At 47.0% G+C, this 25,077-nt stretch overlaps 1 protein-coding gene across 1 annotated transcript in view; it reads right to left on the reverse strand.

Annotated features, from left to right (window-relative positions):
* Nucleotides 1-25,077, reverse strand: part of CHD1 (chromodomain helicase DNA binding protein 1) — a 1,592,763-nt gene that overhangs the window by 84,001 nt on the left and 1,483,685 nt on the right. The window contains exon 35 of the mRNA XM_078675438.1: nucleotides 19,916-19,970. Coding sequence (XP_078531564.1) covers nucleotides 19,916-19,970 — 55 coding nt within the window. The remainder of the gene's footprint in view (nucleotides 1-19,915; nucleotides 19,971-25,077) is intronic.

Here is a 25,077-nt window from a genome sequence, read left to right on the forward strand (position 1 = left end):
GAGGATGAGGACCTCCGTTTTGTCTGAATTCAGCTTCAGTCTTCTGTTTGTTGGCTCCCGCAGTGCTGACCTTAACCCCAGGAGCTTGGCTCCCACACCTTAGTGGCCTTCTCAAACCGAAGGCCCCCTTAGCTAACATTGGACCCAGGTACTCTGCACCTGGCCACCCCAGTGCTGCTGGTGGTGCAACTTGAGTGCCTATCTAGACCATGGGGAACCTTGGTCCTAACCCCCAAAACTCCCACTCATAAGTCGTGTACTCACCTGAGAAACTGCTTACACTTTTTCTCCTATAGGAACCCATTATAAGAGATTTTGGGCCCAAAATGTTCAGTGTTGAATTGATGTTTGTATGGAGAAAAGAGAACTAAACTGACAAGTATAAACAGGTGTGTGACATGTTGTGTTTTCACTTTTTACAGCACTTTGTCACACAGACTGTAGAGGCAGCCTGTATGTGTTTGGTGCTGGGTCCCTAAGAGTGGCACTGGATATGCTACAGCTCTTAGGAAACCGCTTTAGTACCTATGCCCTAGGTACCAGAGAGACCACTTACTAGGGACTTACAGTGGTGCTAAAGGCGTGGTCACTTGGGGATCAAATGATTAGCAGTCTTGTTTTGGGGAAAAAACACAGGCACTGGGGACCTGTTTAGCGGGAACCCAGTGCACTTCAAAGTTGCATGAAATACCAGGCAAAGAGTGCGTAGGGGGATGGCTTCTACTGGTTCTCTTTTGCACAGCCCTGCCTTTTTCACTCCTGTGTCTCCAGTAAAGAGCTGACCGTTCATTCTGTGGTCTTTAGTACGATTCATGTAAAAATACAGCTCTATTTTAATCCAGACGGTAGAGGCTTTCCTTGTCTTTGGAAGGGTGGGATGGAGCGAAATATGTCAGCGATGTGATTGTTTGGCCGACGTGGTATGGAGTGACCATCTTTGGAAGGAACGAGGCACAAGTCCACAGAACCAGAATATCTGGGTAGAAGCTGGTGTATGGAGGATGAATTGAAAAAGCTTGAGGCTCGTTGACCCTCCTACCAATGTAATGGCCACAAAGAAGACTGTTTTAAGGATCAGCAGTCTCAGGGAAGAGCTGTTTAGGAACTTGAATAGGGATCCAATAAGAAATATCATGACCAAATTAAGCCCCCATTGAGACATAATGGAAAGGTTATGAGGGAACTCATTTTGAAAACTCTTAAGGAAATGTGTCCCAATACGTGACCAAAAGAGTGAGGAACGATACAGCAACCACAAAAAAAATGAGTTGGGAAAACATTAACCTTTAACAGTACCCAAGGTAAGGCCTTGCCGGGCTGATGACAGCACAAAGAATAACACATCGGACAAGGAAGCAGAAAGTAGGTCAACATGACAGGAAGAACATCAAGTCACAAATTGTCCCAAAGGTAGCTGTATGCAATCTTTGTTGAGGGATGCCTGGCTGCTAAGATGATATAAATCTCAGGAGCATTCTCTGACGTGTCTGGTTACTCCTTAAACAAAGATAAGACTGAGGTCAAGCTATTAAATAATATGGGTGGCAAAGACATATTAGGTAACTCGGGGCTCACCTGGCAACCGAAGATTTTCAAGTACTTGGGCTTAGACTTTGAAAAAGATCTAATTACGACACTAAAAATGAACGAAGAGCAACTCCTAAAGAAAGTAAATAAACTCCTAGAGGGGTGGTCTCCAAAGTACTTATCGTGGTGGGGAAGAGCGGAGACACTGAAAATGATGGTCACTCCCCTAATTAATTACATGGCAAGCATGCTCCCTATGACTTTCTCAGAAGACTTTTTACAAAAAATAGACAAATTATTCAGTACATTCCTATGGCAAGGGAAGAAGCCCAGGGTATCAATGAAAAAGATACGACTAGCTAAGATAAAAGGCGGCCTGGGTCTTCCCAATTTTAGGAATTATCAAACTGCTTTTTTGTGCAAACAAGGGGCATGTTGGTTTAATGAAGGCTCAAATTATATATCACTATGGATTGAAATAGAGAGCTCCATCATAGGCAAAGTCCCTCTCCCAGCGATACTCACCATGGACCTGTCACACCTTACACACTCCAAGTACATTATGCTTAACACTAGGAGAGCACTCTTTAGACTTGACCAAACCCATAACACTGGCCTCCAGGTAAAAATAACAATTTCCTCATCCCTGTGGCACAACCCAAATATCCGGATTAACGGACCATCACCCTTCTGGAAACACTGGTCAGTAAAGGGCATCAACATGGTCTCAGACTTATACGATGGTCATCTACCACTGCCATACTCTACGATCCAGACTAAACATTGCCTCCAGCCAATTGACTTTTATGCGTTCCTAAAGTTGAAAGCGGCCTTATTCACACACTCGTTTACATTCTCAGATCCTTGGTTGAAATCACTGCTCCCGCGCCTCCAGAATACAGGTCACTTTGTCTCTAAAGTTTATAAAATGCTTTCACCAACGCTAGGCAAAGCCCAAAGACGGAACGAGGTTAAGTGGGAAGAAGAACCTAATACCATGGGCATAGACCTTAATTGGGATAAGATTCATGCTTCAGCCCTTACACATAAGGTGTCCCCGATCCTTTCCCAAACCAAATATATGCTGCTCAATAGGGTTTTCTGGACCCCCCAAAAATTATTCAAGCTTAACCTAAGAGATACCCCCACATGCTGGAATTGTTCCCTAACTGAAGGGGATCTACCACACATGCTCTTCCACTGCCCCTTACTACAAAAATACTGGTCCAACATATTTGACTACATTGAGCACATATTTAAGATTAAGCCAAAGAGGGAGTTTATCTACATACTACTGGGTGCCATTGATCCAACACTACCAAGAGATCATGACCGTCAACTACTTGATCTACTACTTACACTAGCGTGCAAAGTCGTCTTGTGCAAGTGGAAGAGTGCCTCGGAGGTTTCGTTCACAATGTGGAAAGAATGGGGTGTCATGCATTAGAGGGACCGACAATACTGCTTTGCACTCTTCCCCATGGCATGTAACTAACAAAAAATTGTGGAGCGCTTTTGACGCTTCCTCCTTCTCGTTTGACCCACCGTAGGATGTTACCTGTACGGTATAACAGACAAAGAAATTACCCCCAATACTGGAAATGTGAAGCAAAGGTACTAATGCAATTACTAAAAGTGGACCAAATTGAATGTCTTGGTATTAGGCAATAGGTATAGAGTTATCTTGCAGTACCATATCCTACATACTAAAGAACACAGTCAGTGGAAAAACAATGTATGTTAATTGTTTTATTTTATTTCTCTAGCCCACGTAAGCTCGTTTTACTGTCTTCTATGATGATGTCTTAACTGATACACTATTCATATTAGAGAACAATGTCCTGAATTAAGGCGACTTCTAGCATGTATAACACAATGTGCTCTCAATGTCAGCTCAAATATAGGTACTCCACTCATGAATATGACATCTGACCTCTACGGGCTATGTGGACTCGTATATGTATTCATCTTATTTTCTTACTTTATTTTACTTTACCACGAAATGATCCATGTATGTATTTATTATTGTTTGTACTTTATTTTCTTTCTCCTTTTCTTGCTCAATAAAAACGATTTGAACATAAAAAAAAAAAAAGATCAGTGTATTCCTTGTAGAACTCAGCTGTGAGTCCGTCTGGACCAGGGGCTTTTTTTTGTTTGGCAAAGATCGGATCACCGCTCTGACATCTTCTACGCCGATTGGTTGGCTGAGACATTCCCGGTGGCCATACGCCAACCAGGCGCAAGCAATATCGGAAAGATATTCATCAAGTGCTGCTTCATCCGCGCTCCAACGTGAGGTATATAGTGTGGAATAACAAGATCTAAATTGTTCAACTATCCCCTGAGGTGTGTAGTGTACACCACATTTGTGCATACACTATTTTCGCGATGGGACAGCGTTCAGTTCTGAATTTGAGTCTGTTGGCCAGTTGACGACCAGGCCGCCCCCCCTTTGCCCTATGCCCGCACGATATGACGACGTGATAGATAACAGGTTTCTGTGTCCGCCATGGTGTTATATTCCTTTATCTGTTCCTGAATGCGCGCTAGTTTCATGGTGTTGGGGTTGGCTGTGTAGTTGCATTCCAGGCTCGCTAACGTAGTTTCTATTTTAGAAAGTTTGCCTCGTATGCAAACAGCCCTGAATGCGTAATCCAGACCAGTTGTAGGATGTTTGGGCCCTGGGCAGAAAGGTAATGTGTGAGGCCCCTCTAAATTGCAGAGACATGGTGCATTCAGGGCTGTTTGCATCTGAATGGATGCCCCTGCTCCCGAAGCTGCAGCCCCTCCCTCTCGGTCACCTTCAAGCACCTCTTAACAGCTCATCAAGGGCTGAAGGTGTGAGGGGTGGGGGCGGCAGCTTCAAGAGCAGGGGCATCTATTCAGATGCAAACAGCCCTGAATGCGTCATGTCAAGTCAATAGTATGCCGGTTGTAGTACTTATGCATACTCCACTCACAGTGACCTTAAAGACCTCCCATAGGGTGGCGGCACTGTCCACTGTGCCCACATTTATTTCAAAGAATTGTGCTATCGCTTGCCTTGTGGTATCATTATAAATAGGGTCTAGTAATGCCTCGGCTCTGAAGGGCCATGTGAACGGATGGTGTATGGATGTGGGTATACTAACACTTAACTTTACTGGGCTATGGTCTGACAAGGTGCGTGGAAGCAGAACATCAGTAACCCAATTATTGAAATCTTCATTTACGAGCCAATAATCCAGTCGGGACCACGTATTATAAGCAGGTGTAATGTGTGTGCCTGTCCTCATTTCCTCGTTGCGTAAGCACCAGGCATCCACCAGCCCCCATCTCTACCATGGCATCACGTATACATTGAACGATCTTTACAGTGCGTGCACCCTGTGGGTTCGATCTGTCTTTTGTAGGGTATAAATGTGTATTGAAATCACCCCCCATAAGATGGCTGCATCTAGCCAAGTGCGCAGCACTGTAAGGTTTCGGAGAAATACCTGTGGTTTGTCCGAAACAGGGCCATAAATGATAATAACTGTGATCATAGTTTGTCCTAGCTTCAAATGGACCATAGTGCATCATCCTTCATCATCAACGTATGGTTTGAGGGCAGTGAATTGCAAACCTCGTTTAAACAAGACAAGAACCCCTCTTGCGTACGCGGAGTATGATGACGCTAACTTGTACCCAGCCCACCTAGTCGCCATTCTGGTTTCTGATGATTTGGTAAGGTGCGTCTCCTGGTAAGAGATCTATCTGAACCGCGGAGCCGTGCAAAAAACTGCGATAGCACAGGAAATGTATGTGTTAGAAAAGAATACAATTGTTGAAAAAGCACCCAGTACCCGGAGGGGCTGAAGGGAGCCCCCAGTGTACTTGCTGCGAGCAAGAGCCCAAAAAAATTGCCAAGCCGTTCACCCCCTCGAGTGGGCAACGACAGCGGCACAAAAGATATAACAAGCAAGACACAGCTTGTCACCACAGAAGGAAAATTAAAGAAAGACAATATTGAAGCAACATGTTGCAAGACAAGGGACTATAAGTGAACAACCACTAGAAAGTTCACCACACACACACTCCAGAGATTGAAGAACTGTAGCATCAAGAGAAGCCAAACCCAACCGACTGCCAGAGAAAGGAGGAGGCATAGGTGTGGGCAGTGGGAGGGCATTAAAAACAGAATTACTCCACGCATGAGTAGCACAGGATGAAAACATGAGAAGGTAGTAAAAAGTATAGACCTGAACCACCTTAAAACGTGAACGGAGTGGAGAGCCAAAGGGCTCGAAAGCTGCCAAAGGAAGGTGCGAGAGCACGCCACCAACCACTAGTACGGTGGAGAGTCCGAAGGCCCCCTCGTAGAACAACACACCCTACACCAGAGTGAAGTGCAAGAGCACAGCTCCGGAAGACCAAAGCCACCAGAAACGTGGAGGCTAGGTGGAAAGACACCATATGAAAAGGTCTTCGTAGAGTGGGGAGGATGGGCTAGGGTGACCAACTGGCATTGGTGCAAATTCAGGACGGTGAGTGTAAAAATTCAGGACAAAGGGTCAAAATTCAGGACACAAATTCAGGACAGGAGGTCAAAATTCAGGACAAAACTTCAGGACAATTGGATACGTTTTACAGACACATCAGAGGTCGCGCAATAGTATATAAGTAAGCCCAGCCATATCCAAACATATTCAACCATTTGCAAACCTATCCATCATGTATCCTTCCATCTATCCTTTCACTCATCCATCCCTTCATCCATCCTTTATCCATCCATCCACCCTTTCACCCTAGCCATCTGTACACTCATCCATCCACTCTTCTACCCATCCATCCATTCACTAATCCATCCAGCCATTTACCCTTCCACCCATCCTTTCCCTTACTCATCCATCCACCTAGTGACTCATCCTTCCACCCATCCACCCTTTCAGTCATCCATCATCCTCCCTTTCTCTCTCCATCGTCCCTTTCACTTAGCCATCCTTCCTTCCATCCATCCATCTACTCATCCACTCTTGAATCCGTCCATTGACCCTATCACTCATCCATCCTTTCTCTCATCCATTTATCCTTTCACTCCTTCACTCATCTATTCATCCTTTAGTCCATCTACCCTCCCTTTCACTCACCCATCCTTACATCCACCTTTTCACTCATCTGTGCATCCATTCACCCTTGCACTTATCAATTCATCAATCCATCCATCATTTCACTCATCCATCCACCCACCCACTCACTCATCCACCTTTTTACTCATCCATCCTTTCACTCATCCATCACCCTTTTACCCATCCAGCTACCCTTCCACCCATACATACAGCTATTTACCCTTTCTCTTTTCCATCCTTCCACCACTCACTCATCAATCCATCCATCCTCTTTTATTATTCATCTATTCAATCTTTCATTCATCCATTCACCCTTTCACTAATTCATCCAGCCATCCACCCATCCCTTCACTTACTCACTCGCCCACCTTTTCATATTAATTTTGAGCTGAGCCTTTTTGAGGTGCAGGAGCCATTCCTGGACTGGGACAGAAGCCACCCAGGGCAGAGACAGGATCCACCACAGGTGGGGGGAGGTGGTGGGGGGGAGGGGGAGGCACCGGAGCCATCACTGGGGGGAGGGCGGGCAGGAGGGGGACCAGGATCCACCAGGGTGGGCACAGGGTGGGCATGCGGTATTCTAGTATCATCTTGGTCTCTTCAAGGGTGGGGTAGGGCTCCTCACCCCCTCCTGGACAAGACAATGAGAAGTCAGTCTCTCTTTCCAAACTGTTACTTTTGCCTTCCCCCACTGTGATGTACAGTACTTAAAGGAGATACTTCAAGAGAACTGATTTAACTGATTGTCCTCCTTACTTTATTAATCAGTGTAGGTGCGATTGTGCCATTTCTTTATTTTATTACACGAAAAGACTTCATGGTTGAAGAACCGAGGTTTGTTTACAATTTAGTGACAGTAATTAAGCTCTTTGCTGTGAAGAGAACCGCGTGCTGGCTCGGTGTAATCCAGACCAGTTGTAGGATGTTTGGGGCCCTGGGCAGAAAGGTAATGTGTGAGGCCCCTCTAAATTGCAGAGACATGGTGCATTCAGGGCTGTTTGCATCTGAATGGATGCCCCTGCTCCCGAAGCTGCAGCCCCTCCCTCTCGGTCACCTTCAAGCACCTCTTAACAGCTCATCAAGGGCTGAAGGTGTGAGGGGTGGGGGCGGCAGCTTCAAGAGCAGGGGCATCTATTCAGATGCAAACAGCCCTGAATGCGTCATGTCAAGTCAAGAAGGGAGGAGGGTGGAAGCTGCGCCGGCTTTAGGGAGGTGCGACCGGTGCCGGTTAAAATTACGGACAAATGGCGTCCGTTAAAGAATCCTTCACGGACAACGGACAGATGGCCGAAATTACGGACTGTCCGTGAAATTTACGGACGGTTGGTCACCTTACGATGGGCGGACGTTAAAGAATCTTCGGCTAGACTGTGTCTCTACCAGATATATCATTACCGAAGGCAAATACCTCTTCCATCTGATAGAGACATCTAGCCGCAGGTTCCTTAACTTAGAATAGATATCAAAGCCATACCCCATTGGACGAGGGTCTGCGAAGCAACCACCAAGCTCCAGGAGAACATATTCATCAAGAGGCTGATGACAAAACAGTGGAAACCGCAATGCCAGGACAACAGGCATCAAACCCATGACTCACCTTAAGGAGCATGAACAAGGGGTGGTAAAGACACCAAATCCGACGAGAACGGTGTGAAATCTCAACACTTCCTTAAGTGTAAAACTCATTTTACAGTCTTAACAGAACTCCAGTGGCGTCAAGTGAAGATGATACTATTCAAAGCATTATCCAAATACGTATATGCAATTCGCTCCACTTCCATAACTACTTAAAAATATACCTAATGAGCCATGCTCCTACATGCACCCTACACTCGAACTCTGGATGTTTCCTGTAAATTCACACATGTAAACAAGCATTTGCAATGCAATAGGTCTCGCATTAGGAAAGCGTGAGCTATTGGTCTTGTAAATGACACTTTTTTTAATATGTGTTGGCTTTGAAAATATATAAATTATTAGCATCGTTATTCACAAAGCCAATAGCTTACACTTTCCTAATGCGAGTCCTATTGGCTATGGCAATGCTTGTTGGTAGCAAGCAAGGACAGTGCTGTTGTGGTGCTGAGTGATGATGTGGTTGGGCTGAGTGATGTGGTGGTGTATTAGAGTGATGTGGTGGTGTATTAGAGTGATGTGGTGGTGTATTAGAATGATGTGGTGGTGTATTAGAGTGATGTGGTGGTGTCCCAGAGTGATGTGGTGGTGTCCCCGAGTGATGTGGTGGTGTCCCCCAGTGATGTAGTGGTGTCCCCCAGTGATGTAGTGGTGTCCCCCAGTGATGTGGTGGTGTCCCCCAGTGATGTGGTGGTGTCCCCGAGTGATGTGGTGGTGTCCCAGAGTGATCTGGAGGTGTCCCCGACTGATGTGGTGGTGTTCCCGAGTGATGCGGTGGTGTCCCCGAGTGATGCGGTGGTGTTCCCGAGTGATGCGGTGGTGTTCCCGAGTGATGCGGTGGTGTTCCCGAGTGATGCGGTGGTGTTCCCGAGTGATGCGGTGGTGTCCCCGAGTGATGCGGTGGTGTCCCCGAGTGATGCGGTGGTGTCCCCGAGTGATGCGGTGGTGTCCCCGAGTGATGCGGTGGTGTCCTCGAGTGATGCGGTGGTGTCCTCGAGTGATGTGGTGGTGACCCCGAGTGATGTGGTGGTGTCCCCGAGTGATGTGGTGGTGCCCCTGAGTGGTGCCCCTGAGTGATGTGGTGGTGCCCCTGAGTGATGTGGTGGTGTCCCTGAGTGATGTGGTGGTGTCCCTGAGTGATGTGGTGGTACCCCTGAATGGTGCCCCTGAGTGATGAGGTGGTGCCCCTGAGTGATGTGGTGGTGTCCCCGAGTGATGTGGTGGTGTCCCCGAGTGATGTGGTGGTGTCCCCGAGTGATGTGGTGGTGTCCCCGAGTGATGTGGTGGTGTCCCCGAGTGATGTGGTGGTGTCCCCGAGTGATGTGGTGGTGCCCCCGAGTGATGTGGTGGTGTCCCCGAGTGATGTGGTGGTGTCCCCGAGTGATGTGGTGGTGTCCCCGAGTGATGTGGTGGTGTCCCCGAGTGATGTGGTGGTGTCCCCGAGTGATGTGGTGGTGTCCCCGAGTGATGTGGTGGTGTCCCCGAGTGATGTGGTGGTGCCCCCGAGTGATGTGGTGGTGCCCCTGAGTGATGTGGTGGTGTCCCCGAGTGATGTGGTGGTGCCCCTGAGTGATGTGGTGGTGCCCCCGAGTGATGTGGTGGTGTCCCCGAGTGATGTGGTGGTGTCCCCGAGTGATGTGGTGGTGTCCCCGAGTGATGTGGTGGTGTCCCCGAGTGATGTGGTGGTGTCCCCGAGTGATGTGGTGGTGTCCCCGAGTGATGTGGTGGTGCCCCCGAGTGATGTGGTGGTGCCCCCGAGTGATGTGGTGGTGTCCCCGAGTGATGTGGTGGTGTCCCCGAGTGATGTGGTGGTGTCCCCGAGTGATGTGGTGGTGTCCCCGAGTGATATGTGGTGGTGTCCCCGAGTGATATGTGGTGGTGTCCCCGAGTGATGTGGTGGTTTCCCTGAGTGATGTGGTGGAGTTCCTTAGTGATCTGGTGGGGTTCCTGAGTGATGTGGTGGTGTCCCTGAGTGATGTGGTGGTGTCCCTGAGTGATGTGGTGGTGTCCCAGAGTGATGTGGTGGTGTCCCAGAGTGATGTGGTGGTGTCCCCGAGTGATGTGGTGGTATCCCCGAATGATGTGGTGGTGCTCCTGAGTGATGTGGTGGTGTTCCCGAGTGATGTGGTGGTGTCCCCGAGTGATGTGGTGGTGTCCCTGAGTGATGTGGTGGTGTCCCTGAGTGATGTGGTGGTGTCCCTGAGTGATGTGGTGGTGCCCCTGAGTGGTGCCCCTGAGTGATGTGGTGGTGCCCCTGAGTGGTGCCCTTGAGTGATGTGGTGGTGTCCCTGAGTGATGTGGTGGTGTCCTTGAGTGATGTGGTGGTGTCCCTGAGTGATGTGGTGGTGTCCCTGAGGGATGTGGTGGTACCCCTGAATGGTGCCCCTGAGTGATGAGGTGGTGCCCCTGAGTGATGTGGTGGTGTCCCCGAGTGATGTGGTGGTGTCCCCGAGTGATGTGGTGGTGTCCCCGAGTGATGTGGTGGTTTCCCTGAGTGATGTGGTGGGGTTCCTGAGTGATGTGGTGGTGTCCCTGAGTGATGTGGTGGTGTCCCCGAGTGATGTGGTGGTGTCCCTGAGTGATGTGGTGGTGTCCCTGAGTGATGTGGTGGTGTCCCTGAGTGATGTGGTGGTGTCCCTGAGTGATGTGGTGGTGTCCCTGAGTGATGTGGTGGTGTCCCTGAGTGATGTGGTGGTGCCCCTGAGTGGTGCCCCTGAGTGATGTGGTGGTGCCCCTGAGTGGTGCCCTTGAGTGATGTGGTGGTGCCCCTGAGTGATGTAGTGGTGTCCCTGAGTGATGTGGTGGTGTCCTTGAGTGATGTGGTGGTGTCCCTGAGTGATGTGGTGGTGTCCCTGAGGGATGTGGTGGTACCCCTGAATGGTGCCCCTGAGTGATGAGGTGGTGCCCCTGAGTGATGTGGTGGTGTCCCCGAGTGATGTGGTGGTGTCCCCGAGTGATGTGGTGGTTTCCCTGAGTGATGTGGTGGAGTTACTTAGTGATCTGGTGGGGTTCCTGAGTGATGTGGTGGTGTCCCTGAGTGATGTGGTGGTGTCCCTGAGTGATGTGGTGGTGTCCCTGAGTGATGTGGTGGTGTCCCCGAGTGATGTGGTGGTGTCCCCGAGTGATGTGGTGGTGTCCCCGAGTGATGTGGTGGTATCCCCGAATGATGTGGTGGTGCTCCTGAGTGATGTGGTGGTGTTCCCGAGTGATGTGGTGGTGTCCCCGAGTGATGTGGTGGTGTCCCCGAGTGATGTGGTGGTTTCCCTGAGTGATGTGGTGGAGTTCCTTAGTGATCTGGTGGGGTTCCTGAGTGATGTGGTGGTGTCCCTGAGTGATGTGGTGGTGTCCCTGAGTGATGTGGTGGTGTCCCTGAGTGATGTGGTGGTGTCCCCGAGTGATGTGGTGGTGTCCCCGAGTGATGTGGTGGTGTCCCCGAGTGATGTGGTGGTATCCCCGAATGATGTGGTGGTGCTCCTGAGTGATGTGGTGGTGTTCCCGAGTGATGTGGTGGTGTCCCCGAGTGATGTGGTGGTGTCCCCGAGTGATGTGGTGGTGTCCCCGAGTGATGTGGTGGTGTCCCTGAGTGATGTGGTGGTGTCCCTGAGTGATGTGGTGGTGTCCCTGAGTGATGTGGTGGTGTCCCCGAGTGATGTGGTGGTGTCCCCGAGTGATGTGGTGGTGTCCCTGAGTGATGTGGTGGTGTCCCTGAGTGATGTGGTGGTGCCCCTGAGTGGTGCCCCTGAGTGATGTGGTGGTGCCCCTGAGTGATGTGGTGGTGCCCCTGAGTGATGTGGTGGTGCCCCTGAGTGATGTGGTGGTGTCCCCGAGTGATGTGTAAAGAAAGAAAATGTATGAATGTATAAGATGCATTGTTGTAAACGGGTGTAGATGGTGACGGGCAGCACGAGTACGCAGAATCAGTGTAGCTAACACCAAAGGAAGACGGGGGGTGGCGGAACGAGGCTGTAGATTGCAGTTCAGTAATGTAAAGAAAAAAAAAAGAGCTTGCAGCAACACGGATAAAGTTACACGCAATATAAGGGGGGCAGGGAAGAGAAACATCCAGTCGGTGCACAGTGATCGGAACTACAACGGACGGATGAGTAAAGTACAGAAGAGACTTTAGTAACTTACGAAATGCGGGCAGCACGCTTAAAACTGAGGGGTGGGAGAAAGTTCAGTAATGTAAAGGGAAAAAAGAGCTTGCAGCAACACGGATAAAGTTACGCGCAATATAAGGGGGGCAGGGAACAGAAACGTCCAGTCGGTGCACAGTGATTGGAACTACAACGGACGGATGAGTAAAGTACAGAAGAGACTTTAGTAACTTACGAAATGCGGGCAGCACGCCTAAAACAGAGGGGTGGGAGAAATCAGAGAAAGAAAAGAGTAGAGAAACATCTTTTGGCGGGAATGAATGATACAGCCGAAAAGGCTATGTCGAGAAAGCAGTTTTAGGTGTAGAGGGAAGCAAATACTATATCAGGAGGGCGTGTGTAATGTACAAAGGTTGGCTAATAGGTTATTATGATGAGAACGCGATACAAGGCAAGATGCCCCCAAAAATAATACGGCAACGTAAACGATGGGCAGAACGAAGAGAAAATCAGAACGTGAAACAGACAAAACTAAATCATAATGATCAGGGTACAAAGGTAACTGGTGAAAATGAAACGGGGGAAATGTGTTGGAACGCAACGGCGATAAGAGAAACATGGTGATAAAAAAAGAAACCGATTGAGGCAGAGGTACAGCTGTGGCGGGGGCGGGAGCGCATTCCTTTGAAGTCTGATATGGGGGGGAGCGGCAGACAAATGGTGGAATGGTGTTGTGCCAGCGGCTTCCTTTCAAGTCTGATGGGGGGGTGCAAGGGAGCAAATGGCAAGCGTGCATCCGGCGCACATGCACTGTCCATAATCCACATTCCCAAAGCCCTCTTGGTAAGCTTTCCTGGAGCACCTCTATATCTCTCGCATAGCGATTGCTTACGCAATAGCTAGACGAGACCTAAAAAGGATAAAGAGTAAATACATAATATATGATTATGTTTTCACAACCTGTAGAGCAGAACCGTGGCAATACCAACTACTACTAGACACAGAAACATGCAGTTAGACCTCCAAAAATGCAGCAGCATTCTTTCCAGTTCAAACACCTATCAACTCAACAAAGAGGGACAAATAAACATCTGATATAAATCTGACATAAATGTTCCTTAAAACAGGACAAAACTAGAATCATACTACCATAAAATTCTGGCAAAGCTGAACAATGACATTACACTCACAGGTAAACACAGGCACAAAGTAACATGCAATACCGTAGCATTATAAATAGTAACTAGGACATTAAATAAATAATAAAGAAATATTCCTTATTTATTATAATATAAATATTATTTCCAGCAAAATATCTAACCACAGCGAAGCAATCTAGACAGGGCAGATGAGGAACAGCTGAAAACAGATGCTTATAGAAAGGAAATGGAATCGCTGGGTGAATCCGTTTTATCCTGGATTTGTTTCCAAATCTGCAGAGAGAGAAAAAAAATCATAGCAGCATTGCAGCAAATGCGCAACCAGAATGAGGCTTCCAATATGCCCGACCTATATACTGTGGGGTTCTTTCTTGTTGTTGATCGGGCTGCGATTCTGCTCTGCCTGCTTTCTAGCAAAAAATCTTCCTCCCTCCTTACTGATAGCCACTGTGAGTCCAGACAGACTAGAGATTAAAAGAAGGTTGAAGACAGACGGACATGGAAAGGGACCACCTAGCTAATTGTGCAAAGCCCAACACTTCTTCATACACTCCACCCACCACACACGAGGAAACATCAAACCTCTGCTGTGAAAAAGTCACCCGGATTTAAGGAGGCCTGAAAATGACTACACGATACACATTCTCCTTTGGGAAAACGTAGAGCTGGCACGAAAAGCAACAGAATACTGGCCACTTTACGAGCCAGAGGTACAAAAATAAACACTTCTACTACACCTATATAAATCTGTAAAGCCTTTGCACCATTTCTAAACCCAGCGGCATCGGGACTGAAATATAACTATAACGGATTGTATTGTAACTGCACAGAAAACGAATCTGCAGAGGGTATGAAAGAGCACATTCTGTGCAGGAAGGATGAGGTTATTTTTGGATCTCAAAGTTAGGATAAGGACAGCACACGAGCAGAGACCAAAGTCTGTTCAGGTCTCCTCCTCCTATATCATAAGTAGGAAAACACATGTCACAACTTTCGGCACATCTTTCAGCCGGGCCTAACGAGTGGATTGATTACAGTGTGCGGTGCAAGGCGCGCGCTGCTATTTATAGCGAAGGGACGCTGTAGAAAATGGAGTGCATATGGGGCACTATTCCAGCCTCAAGTCAGCACAAACACACCACAACCCTTTCAAACCTACTCTGGCCGCAGACAAGCCCGTTCAGAGTCTGAGCTATATTTATGTGCTCTGTTTATTTAGCATTGGAGATGTGTACTTTCAAGAACGTTATGCGTCTCATCTGTAATTTTTTCCAGAAGGTAGATATAAGAGCACAAGGCTAGTCAACACTGTGAGCCTTCGATGCATGTGCTTTAACAAAATATTATTACTAAAGGAGAGTGTTTATGCTGCAACATATATATTATCACAGAAGCTAAAGTTAACAAGTCGCAAACAGCACCACACACACGCATGCATACGCTCCTCGTCACTCAGCCGGCCTGCGACCAGGAAGTCAGGCAGGCCGGCGCGACAACCGGAAACAGGAAGTAGGAGGGCGGGAGCCTACCCCGCCTCCCACGGAAGAGCCGCGATTGTTTGGAGCACCGGAGCAGGCAGGAGCCTACTCTGCGCCCCGGTGCCGAAGGAGGGAAGAAGAGTCCTGCTGCCGGGCCCTGCAGCTGAGGAGAGCCGCCGCACCAAGGAAGCCGGTGAGTGGGTTGCTGAGCTGCGAGGGCGGGGGTGGCATGTGTGTGCGCGCGCGCGTGCGGGAGGGGGGCTGTGTATGTGTGTGTGCGTGCGTGTGTGTGTGTGTATGTGTCTTGGAGTGCGTGTGTGTGAGACTGTGGGGGAGGGGGTGTGTGTGTGTGAGCGAGTGTGTGTATGCGCGCGCATGTGTACGGCGCGGGACGAGACGTGCGCGTTCGCGCACACAAATCCAGGCAAAAGCTCGTACCACCCTCTTGTCCGTCCTTCCCTCGTGACAGGCAACATTAGGTCTCCAGCTGGACAGATGCAGTTTACCAGCTCGACCTAAAAAGAAGTGTGTGGGGGGTCTGGCCCGTGTGGTCCAAGGGGGCTCCTTGTAGAATACCCTAATTCTCATGATTTGGGATCAAACCATTTTGTTTCACATTTTATTGAGCATAAAGGAAATTTAAGTCAACAAACTGACTTGCTGATCCTGCATAATGGGAAGGCTAGCATTATACCTACAAGGAATTTGTAAATGTGTAGTGCTCAGCTTACCAGAGATTACAATTTCCCTTTATGCTTCAGGGTTAAAAAAAAAAAGATATTTACAGCTACATGCATATACACTATATAATGTTGCCTCCTAAAAACGACACACCGAGATCTCACATAGGCGATAAATCATTCTACAGTTTATGGACAGAGTAAAGAGAATCCCATTACAGAGAACTTTTAGTATCTATCCATCGGCCAAAGCAGTGTCACAAAGTCAGAACTAATAGAAGAGAGCATCCTAAAATCTGTAATTCAATACAAATGTGGTTCAATACGTAACTACTTTTTATTGCACCAGCCCACTTTCGGTGCCGCTGCTCTGTGGCGTGGTGCGTATTTTCTCCGACTGGGTCAGTCGTTAGATATATTCCTGGTTCCCCGAGGGGAGAAATGAAAACGCTCTCACTAGTCTTGACTATTGATTACAGCGGTTTATTTTCCACCTTAACCCAACGCGTTCCGCTTCTCACAAAGCTTGCTCACGGGATGTTGAGCAGATTTACAAGTCCTTCTTTTAACACTGTAACACAGGTGACTTCCTGTGTTGCCTTCAGATGCATGCTGGTTAATGTAGTATTCACTACATTATCATCACCAGGAGGTTTGAAGTATTTGTCCTTTAAAAACTCTTATGAAGGAGAGTGCGCTTTTTTGGATTGCAGGTTTTTTTCATTTCTCTTTGGTGAGATTACGTGATCTTTAATTCTCTCTAGTGAGATTTTTAAAGTTAATTAGTCTCATTGCGTTTGTCCGGCTTTTATTCGCTGATTCTCTGTACTTTATCCATGCTGCCAACATTCTATCACCTGCCGAAGGTGCATAAGAACAAACAGAAACCACCGGCAGGCCCATAGTGTCTGCGAAAAATTCATTAATGGAGCCTCTGTCAAACTATATTGATCAGTTTCTGGCCCCGTTGGTAAAAGAACTACCATCCTATTTAAAGGACACGACAGACCTTTTGAAAAAACTAGAAACTGTCACATGGCTACCCAATTACAAATTGATCACAATGGACGCTGTGTCATTGTACAGAAATATAGAACATCAAGTGGGCATGCAAGCTTGTAAGTACTACCTGGCTGAACGCAACATGATATATAGAGATCACAGTGAGATGTTAAACGACATGATCTCCCTATGCTTGAACCAAAACATCTTTTTGTTTGATAAAAAAATCTACAAACAGATAAGAGGCTGCGCCATGGGCTTTTCCTTCTCGCCGAACTACGCGAACTTGACCATGGGCTGGTTTGAACATCATCTGGCGTGGCATACCACCAACTATCAATGGCGTCAGAAAGTTGTTCTATGGCTGCGGCTCATAGATGACCTGCTTTTAATATGGCATGGCACTACTGAAGAATTCTCCCGGTACTTTGACAAACTAAATAACACCACCACGAATCTAAAATTCACATGGGAAATAAGTTCAGAGAGAGTGAACTTTTTAGACACAGAGATCTACATTGCAAATGGAACCCTGCAGACTACCCTACTCCGCAAGAAAACGGCGACTAACTCCATCCTACATGGTGCAAGCTTCCACAATAAAAAACTTAAATGGAGCATCCCATATGGGGAATTTCTACGGCTAAGGCGTAATTGTTCAGCTGAAGAAGAAAATTAATTACATAGCAAAAACGCAAGCAAAAGGTTCCTTGCAAGAGGCTATACCAAAAAAGTGGTGGAACAAAGTTTGAGCAGAGTACTACTACAGGATCGAAAAGAAATTCTTCACAAAGAAAAAGAAGAGAAAGGGAAAACAGATGTAATCAGATTGATAACAACTCACAGTGCTGAAAACAACAAATTATCAAAAATCATACAAAAGCACTGGCCCATCCTAAAATCAGATCTAACGTTGTCGCAAATCATAGGTCATCACCCAAGTATAACATACAGAAGAACAAGAAATTTAGGGGATCAATTGGTCAACAGTCACTACAAGGAAACACCGAAAAACAACTGGCTTCAACGAGAAGGCTTCTTTCCTTGTAGACATTGCAAAGTGTGCAAAATTGCAACCACAACCAAATAAATTGAAATCAGAAAAGGCACAAAGTGGAAAATACACCAACACTTAACTTGCAAGAGTACATATGTGGTGTATTTAATTGAGTGTCCGTGCCATAAGAAATATATTGGCAGCACGACCTTTGAAGCCAAAAAAAGAATTTTGAAGCACACAAGAGCAACGACCAATAAAGATCGGTCCAATGCTGTGGCAAAACACATGGAACAATTTCATGACAGCAACTGGGAGCTACTCAGATACTGCGCCATTGAACAGACACCTGTAACAGAGAGGGGAGGTGACCGTCTCAAAAACCTGAGGAGAAAAGAGTCGAAACACATCATAAATTTCAGAACCCTCGAGCCAAGAGGGTTGAACGTCACGGAAGAATTGTATGTACATCTTTAAAACATACAAATGATACCATGAACATAATGTATTAGGACCCTGAAACTCTGTAATCACTGGCCCACTAGAGGGGAATGGATAAAGTACAGAGAATCAGCGAAAAAAAGCCGGACAAACACAATGAGACTAATTAATTTTAAAAATCTCACTCGAGAGAATTAAAGATCACGTAATCTCACCAAAGAGAAATGAAAAAAACCTGCAATCCAAAAAAGCGCACTCTCCTTCATAAGAGTTTTTAAAGGACAAATACTTCGAACATCCTGGTGACGATAATGTAGTGGATACTACATTAACCAGCATGATTCTGAAGGCAACACAGGAAGTCACCTGTGTTACAGTGTTAAAAGAAGGACTTGTAAATCAGTTCAACATCCCGCGAGCAAGCTTCGTGAGAAGCGAAACGCGTTGGGTTAAGGTGGAAAATAAACCGCTGTAATCAATAGTCAAGACGAGTGAGTTTTCATTTCTCCCCTCGGGGAACCAGGAAAAAAAAAATATACAGACAGACAGACAGACACACACACACACTATATATATATATATATATATATATATATATATATATATATATATATATACATTTCTGATTCTCCAAAGAGCTTTTCTCCCACAAGGGAAAAATAACCATGCTACTTTTTATTAAAAAAACGTCAGAGTAATGGGATGTGCCCTAGAAGGACACAGAAGGTATAGATTAACACAGATTTGTTTGTTCTGTGTTCTTCAATGCTAAAGCAAATATTTATTGAGGGAAAACAATAATTGATAACTCTCTAATATATATTTGTTTAGCAACACAGTGCCTGCAAAAAGGTGACAACAGTGATTTCCTAAATGGCAAAGAACATTTTGTAAGCTCGGTTAACAGCTTATCTGAATGGAATTAAATGACCTCCTCAAGTCACAGTACTGTCTAATGTTTACATACTTTCTAGTTTGCTATTGCATATCCCAACCATTTTAACCAACTACCTTCTACACTCCCACCATACATCTCCCAACTGGCCCTAGCCACCATTCCATGGGTCTGCAAGAACATGGCTGGAGGAAAATCCTTCTCCTACCTCGGTGAAAAGAACTGGGACTCCCTGCCTCCCCACCTCAGGCAATCACCACCACTGCATCAGTTCAGGTAGGACCTCAAGACCTGGCTCTTCCACTGAACCGCAGCTCCACCCCTTCCCACCTCAGCACCTTGAAACCCTTACGGGTGAGTAGTCGCGCTTTATAAGAAATCTGATTGATTACAGTAAATAAGATTAATTATGTCCCTTAGTCTCTCAAGTGATGGTATTCTAGTGAAGAAAAAGGTACTGTTAAATAATATACATTTAAAAAAGAAAATGTAAACCTCTGGCGGATGCCACAGCCATTCGAAAAACTATAGCTTAATCTTTCTTTAATTTTTGGAATACCAGTCATGTATCCTTGCCTTTGCACATAACTCAGGGGGCATAAGCAACAAACTGCAGCGTAAAGTTAGGATCACAAATTAAATATGGAAAAAAGTAAACAAAACTCTCTGTTTCCAAAGAGGGAGGTGGACATGTGAAATATAATACATTATAACAGCGGATTAAACTATTAATGCTGGAATACATGAATGGCAAAGAAATACAGTCATTTAATCCCAATACATATTTATAGAAATAAGAACAGAATGTTTTACTGAAGATTAAAAATATATGTTTACAATCTGCACTGTCACATTTCAACTGTGTAGATGTAATATAATTCATAATGAGAACTTGCAAACTTAATGTTGGTACCTGGATTTCGGACGACATGGCCACTCATATTATTGCCAATGTTCTGATCGCCATGCTGTTAATAATAGAAAAAAAGATATTTCTCTATTATACCTTTCTTTAGCAACACAGTGCCTACAAAGAGGTGACAACACTGATTTCCTTAACACAAGGAACATTTTGTAAGCTCTCTTAACGGTTTATATGAATGTCACCCAGTCTTACTGTAGATTACTTATCTGAAGAAATGTCTCTAGCATCAGTGGCATCTGGAGATTTTCCAAGTAATGACAAACAAGTTACTTACCTTCGGGAACGCCTTAACCGTTAGAGACTTTATCATGCCACAGACTCCTCACTTTAGAATATTCCCCAGGCCTCAGACTGGATCTGGGAAATCTTACGCAGTACCTCTGAATGCCAGTAGGTGGCGTCAATTGATCCAGAACAGTGGCGTCTACACCAGATGTGACGTGGGCAGCACCTATATAGGTCCCACCCCAGAGAACTGACATCAGTTACTTTACATGACTCTTTCCGCCCAAGAAGCAGAGAGCCATGTCAGAAGGCTGATTTTACCAGTGTACAGAACCAAAGGGTCTATAGGGCCCATTTAGGTAGGAAGACTGCTTCATAGAGACGGAGAGGCTGGGCGGGTCAATCTCTACCATATAAGGCATTACCAAAGGTAAATAACTTATTCATCTGATAGACTTCTAGCTACAGATTCCTTACCTTAGAACTGACACCAAAGCCCTGGAGGTGAGTCTGTGAACTGATTCAGATACAAAGGTCCTGGCGGGCCGAACAGGCAAAGTGCCCGTCATGACAGACTTGACTGCCAAGGCAGCAGTGTTCGGTGCAAATGTGTGAAAGCACGCCCAGGTCGCAGGCTGGCAGATGTCAAGGAGGGGGGACTTCAGGGACTATGCGAGCTAACACACTGGTCACAGCTTTGTCTTTGGTGGAAGGAGCCAGCAAGCCCTAAGGGGCTTGCCTTATGGCCAACTGTAGGAAGATGGCTTTTTATGCGGTAGAGCCAATGTTTGGGCACACCATGCAAAAAGTCCAGACAACCCTTATTGTTTTAAAGGGCTTAAATTAATAATTCCAAGTGCTTTATTTGTGATAGTGTTCTCGAGCAGCTTAGGCTTATCAGAGGGTAGTGTTAAGCATATGTTGCACACACAGAGTTGATAAATGAGACACACACTCAAGAGGAAATTTGAGACCGATTAAAAAAATGAACACAGATTTTTATATAATTTTGGACACCAAGATCATCAGAATCAGGTAAGTTCTTTTGTTGTTATTGAATTTTGTAGAATAGAAAAATACAGTTGAATAACGGTTTTCAGGAGTGAGCCTCAAACGCGGTAACGTTATCCTACGGGAGAAAAGAACAAGTTACTTAACTTCGGTAACGCTTTTTCTGGTGGATACAGTATCTCTGCCTGTGGATTGCTCACCTTATGAATATCCCCTGCGCCAGCAGCATTTGGAAATTTTTCGTAGCTCTCCACGCCGACGAGGACGACATTGCAGAAGCATGGCTTCGCTCACGGCTCCTCTGACATCACCGGTGCCATAAGACAGCCTCATCGGCGTGATGACGTCAGTTCCACACTTTTTTCCGTGCTTTCGAGGCACACGGACGGACCGACACAAATATATACAGTATACACAGTACACAGTATTCAAACCAACACACGCAGATTGAAATAAATGCAGCAAAGCAAAAAGAATAATACACTTCCATTGAAAGTAACAGATAGAAAATATCAACATTGCAGGTATACAAGGGTGGACAACGGGGAGGCGGGTGGGTCAGCGAGGAATCCACAGGCAGATACTGTATCCACCAGAAAAAGGGTTACCGAAGGTAGGAACTTGTTCTTCTGATGGATACATCTGCCAGTAGATTCCTCACCCTGTGAATAGAGTCCCACAGCAGTCCCCTCTCCCGGAGGAGGATGTCCACCCTTCTATACCAAAAAGTCCTGTAGGACGGAACGCGCAAAGTGTCTGTCCCTCCTCACTTCGGAATCTAAGCAGTAATGTTGCCGCTCTACAAATGTCCACCACAGGAACACCCCTAGATAAGGCAGATGTAGAAGACTTTGCTCTGGTAGAGTGAGCTCTTATACCCTCTGGAGGATCCTTACCGGCCAAAGAGTAACAGATCTTGATGCACAAGATAATCCATCTGGAAAGGGTGCGCTTGTGCACCGCTCTGCCTTTCCAGCAGCCAACTAAGCCCACAAAGAGCTGGTCATCCACACAAAAGTTTTTAGTCCTATCGAGGTAAAAACTCACCGACCTTTTAGGGTCCAAGCGGTGAAGGCGCTCCTCCTCCTTGGAAGGGTGAGGGGGAGGATAGAAAGTAGGAAGGGTAATGGACTGCCCCAGATGGAAGGGAGTTACCACCTTAGGCAGAAAAGCAGCCCTGGTCCTGAGTACCATTCTATCAGCATGAATGGACAAGAAAGGGGGTTTCGAACTCAGAGCTTGAAGCTCACTTACCCTCCTTGCCGAGGTAATGGCAACAAGAAATACTGTTTTAAAAGACAATAGTCTCAAGGGACACTTGTGCAAGGGCTCAAAGGGAGAACCCATCAAGTAGGATAAGACAAGATTTAAGTCCCATTGAGGCACAATAAAGGGAGTGAGCTGGAACTTGTTAGTAAGGCCCTTAATGAACCTTAACACAATGGGTGACTTGAACAAAGAGGGCTGATCCGGCAAGCAAATGAACGCCGACAAAGCCAATAAATAGCCCTTCACAGTAGCCACAGCAAAGCCCTGCTGGGCTAGAGAGAGAGCAAACTGAAGGATGTTGGATAAGCGAGCCCTCAAAGGGTCAATAGTCTTCTCCCCACACCAATTGACAAATTTGGACCACCTATTGGAATAGATAGACTTGGTGGAGTGTCGCATGGCCGAAAGTATAATGTCCACCAAGTCAGGCGGAAGAGAGAAAGAAAGAAAGAAAGAAAGAGAGAAAGAATTCAGGTTGCATCGTTCAATCTCCAGGCATGGAGGTGGGGGTGTAGAACCTGCCCCTGCGACTGCGAGAGAAGGTCTGCCCTGAGAGGAAGACGGAGCGGAGGGTGCGATGAGAGGTGAAGTAGATCTATGTACCACAGGGCCCGGTCTTAGGGAATCTTCCTCAGAACCTGACGAATCAAGGGTATGGGAGGAAACGAGTAAAGGAGTAGAGAACCCCAACTCAACTGAAACGTGTCCCCCAAAGCTCCCGCATCGGATACTGGAGACTGCAGAATGACGGGCAGTGAGCATTCTCGTGAGGAGGAGTTCCCCACGCCCGAGAGACGTAACGAACCACCTCCGGATAAAGCCTCCACTCATGGTCGGCAGAGAACTGCCGACAGACTGTCTGCACGCACGTTCAGAACTCCGGACAGATGATTTGCCATCAGAAAAATCTGATGGTCCTGAACCCAGAACCCAGGACCAGAGACGCAGAGCCTCTCTGCAGAGACAATGCGACCCCACTCCTCCCTGCTTGTTGACATACCACATCGACCGTAGTGTTGTCTGTTAGGACTTGAACCGGCTGACCGACGAAGGGAAGGGAGGAAGGCCTTGAGTGCCAACGTATCGCCCGCAACTCCAGAAGGTTGATATGAAGCAACCTTTCCTCTGGAGACCAAAGACCCTTGATCTCCTGGTCCCACAGATGAGCACCCCACCCTAGAGTGGATGCATCCGTTATCACTGTGGCCACTGATGGAGGCAGATGAAAGGGCTTTCCCTGAGACAGATTGCCCTCCAAGCTCCACCCAGACAGATCCGCTGCAGCTTCTCTGGAGATCCTGACTGACTCCCTGAGATATCCATTGCGCTGATACCACTGTTCTTCACGTGTTCTTATGTGAAAGGCGTAGAGAGCTGTGCCTCTTCTTCTGCTTCTTTGACTTTGAAGCATGACCCGACGTCGACTTTGAACCCGACCGCGATCTTGACCTTCTTCGACCTCTCTTCTCCTTTCTCATCTTCGCCATGAATAACTTGGCCTCTCTCTCCTTTAAAGCCTTCGGGTTCATCTTGCGACAGCAAGCACAACCCACGACGTCGTGATCCGACGACACCAGGCACTAGACACTATCCTCGTGGGGGTCCGTGATGGACATGTGGCCCACACACTCCCTACAGGGCTTGAAACCCGACTTCCTTGACGACATTTTCAAAAAAGAAACCAGAGAAGCAATCCAGAAAAACAAAGTAGCAACAAAACTACTGAGAATCCCAAAAAGCAGTTTGCGTCGACGGCGCGGAAAAAAGGGAACGGACATAATCACGCCGACGAGGCTCTCTTATGGCTCCGGTGACGTCAGCGGAGCCGCGAGCGGAGCCATGCTTCCGTGACGTCGTCCTCGTTGGCGTGGAGAGCTACGAAAAATTTCCGAATGCTGCTGGCACAGGGGATATTCACAAGGTGAGATAGCCACTGGCAGATGTATCCATCAGAAATACATTGCATAGATATACTTGCGAACATTTTTGGAGGGTAAGTTCTAGCACTTGAGGTGCTTAGGGGCCAAGGACCAAGAAACCATCAGCAGTGGTTTTTCTCAATGATGAGGTGTGGTCACATTGGTAGCCGCGAGCGGTACACGTTAAAGTCTATGCAGAAGTACTGCAAAAAGAAAGGCTGCAAGTGGGTACTTGGGGACAGGTTCAGCAGAATCCAAGGGAGGCTCTGCACTAGTGGGTCTTTGGAGCACAGGGCCACAGTCGGTTTACATGAACCCGGGCTAGGGTCTCAGGTGCAGAGGTGTTTTGCTCAGCAAGCCGCAGTAGTTAGAGGCTCTCACTTGATTTGGGGAACTGGAGAGGGAGAGAAAACAGGAGTCCAGGGCCACTCTCGATGTAGACCTCGTGGATCCTCAAGTCCCTTGAAAGAAGGTTGGTGTCGGCATCGGTGGTGTACAGACTGGACATGCAACCTGCCTTGGTAGTTGGAGGGGTTCCGGTACCCAGGCTATTGGTGCTGAGAAGCTAAGAGTCTCTGGGAGGGGTCAGCAGCTTGACACTTGGTGAGAGGAATGGGGCTGACCTCCTGGACTTATGACAACCTCTTCCTGAAGAGTTGCTCCCTAGGTAGACCTGATGGGCGGCAAGATGAGGCACCAGGTCATTGCAGTTGGTGCCTGCAGCTT

Source organism: Lissotriton helveticus, chromosome 2_1, assembly GCF_964261635.1.
Source record: "Lissotriton helveticus chromosome 2_1, aLisHel1.1, whole genome shotgun sequence".
NCBI lineage: Eukaryota > Metazoa > Chordata > Amphibia > Caudata > Salamandridae > Lissotriton > Lissotriton helveticus.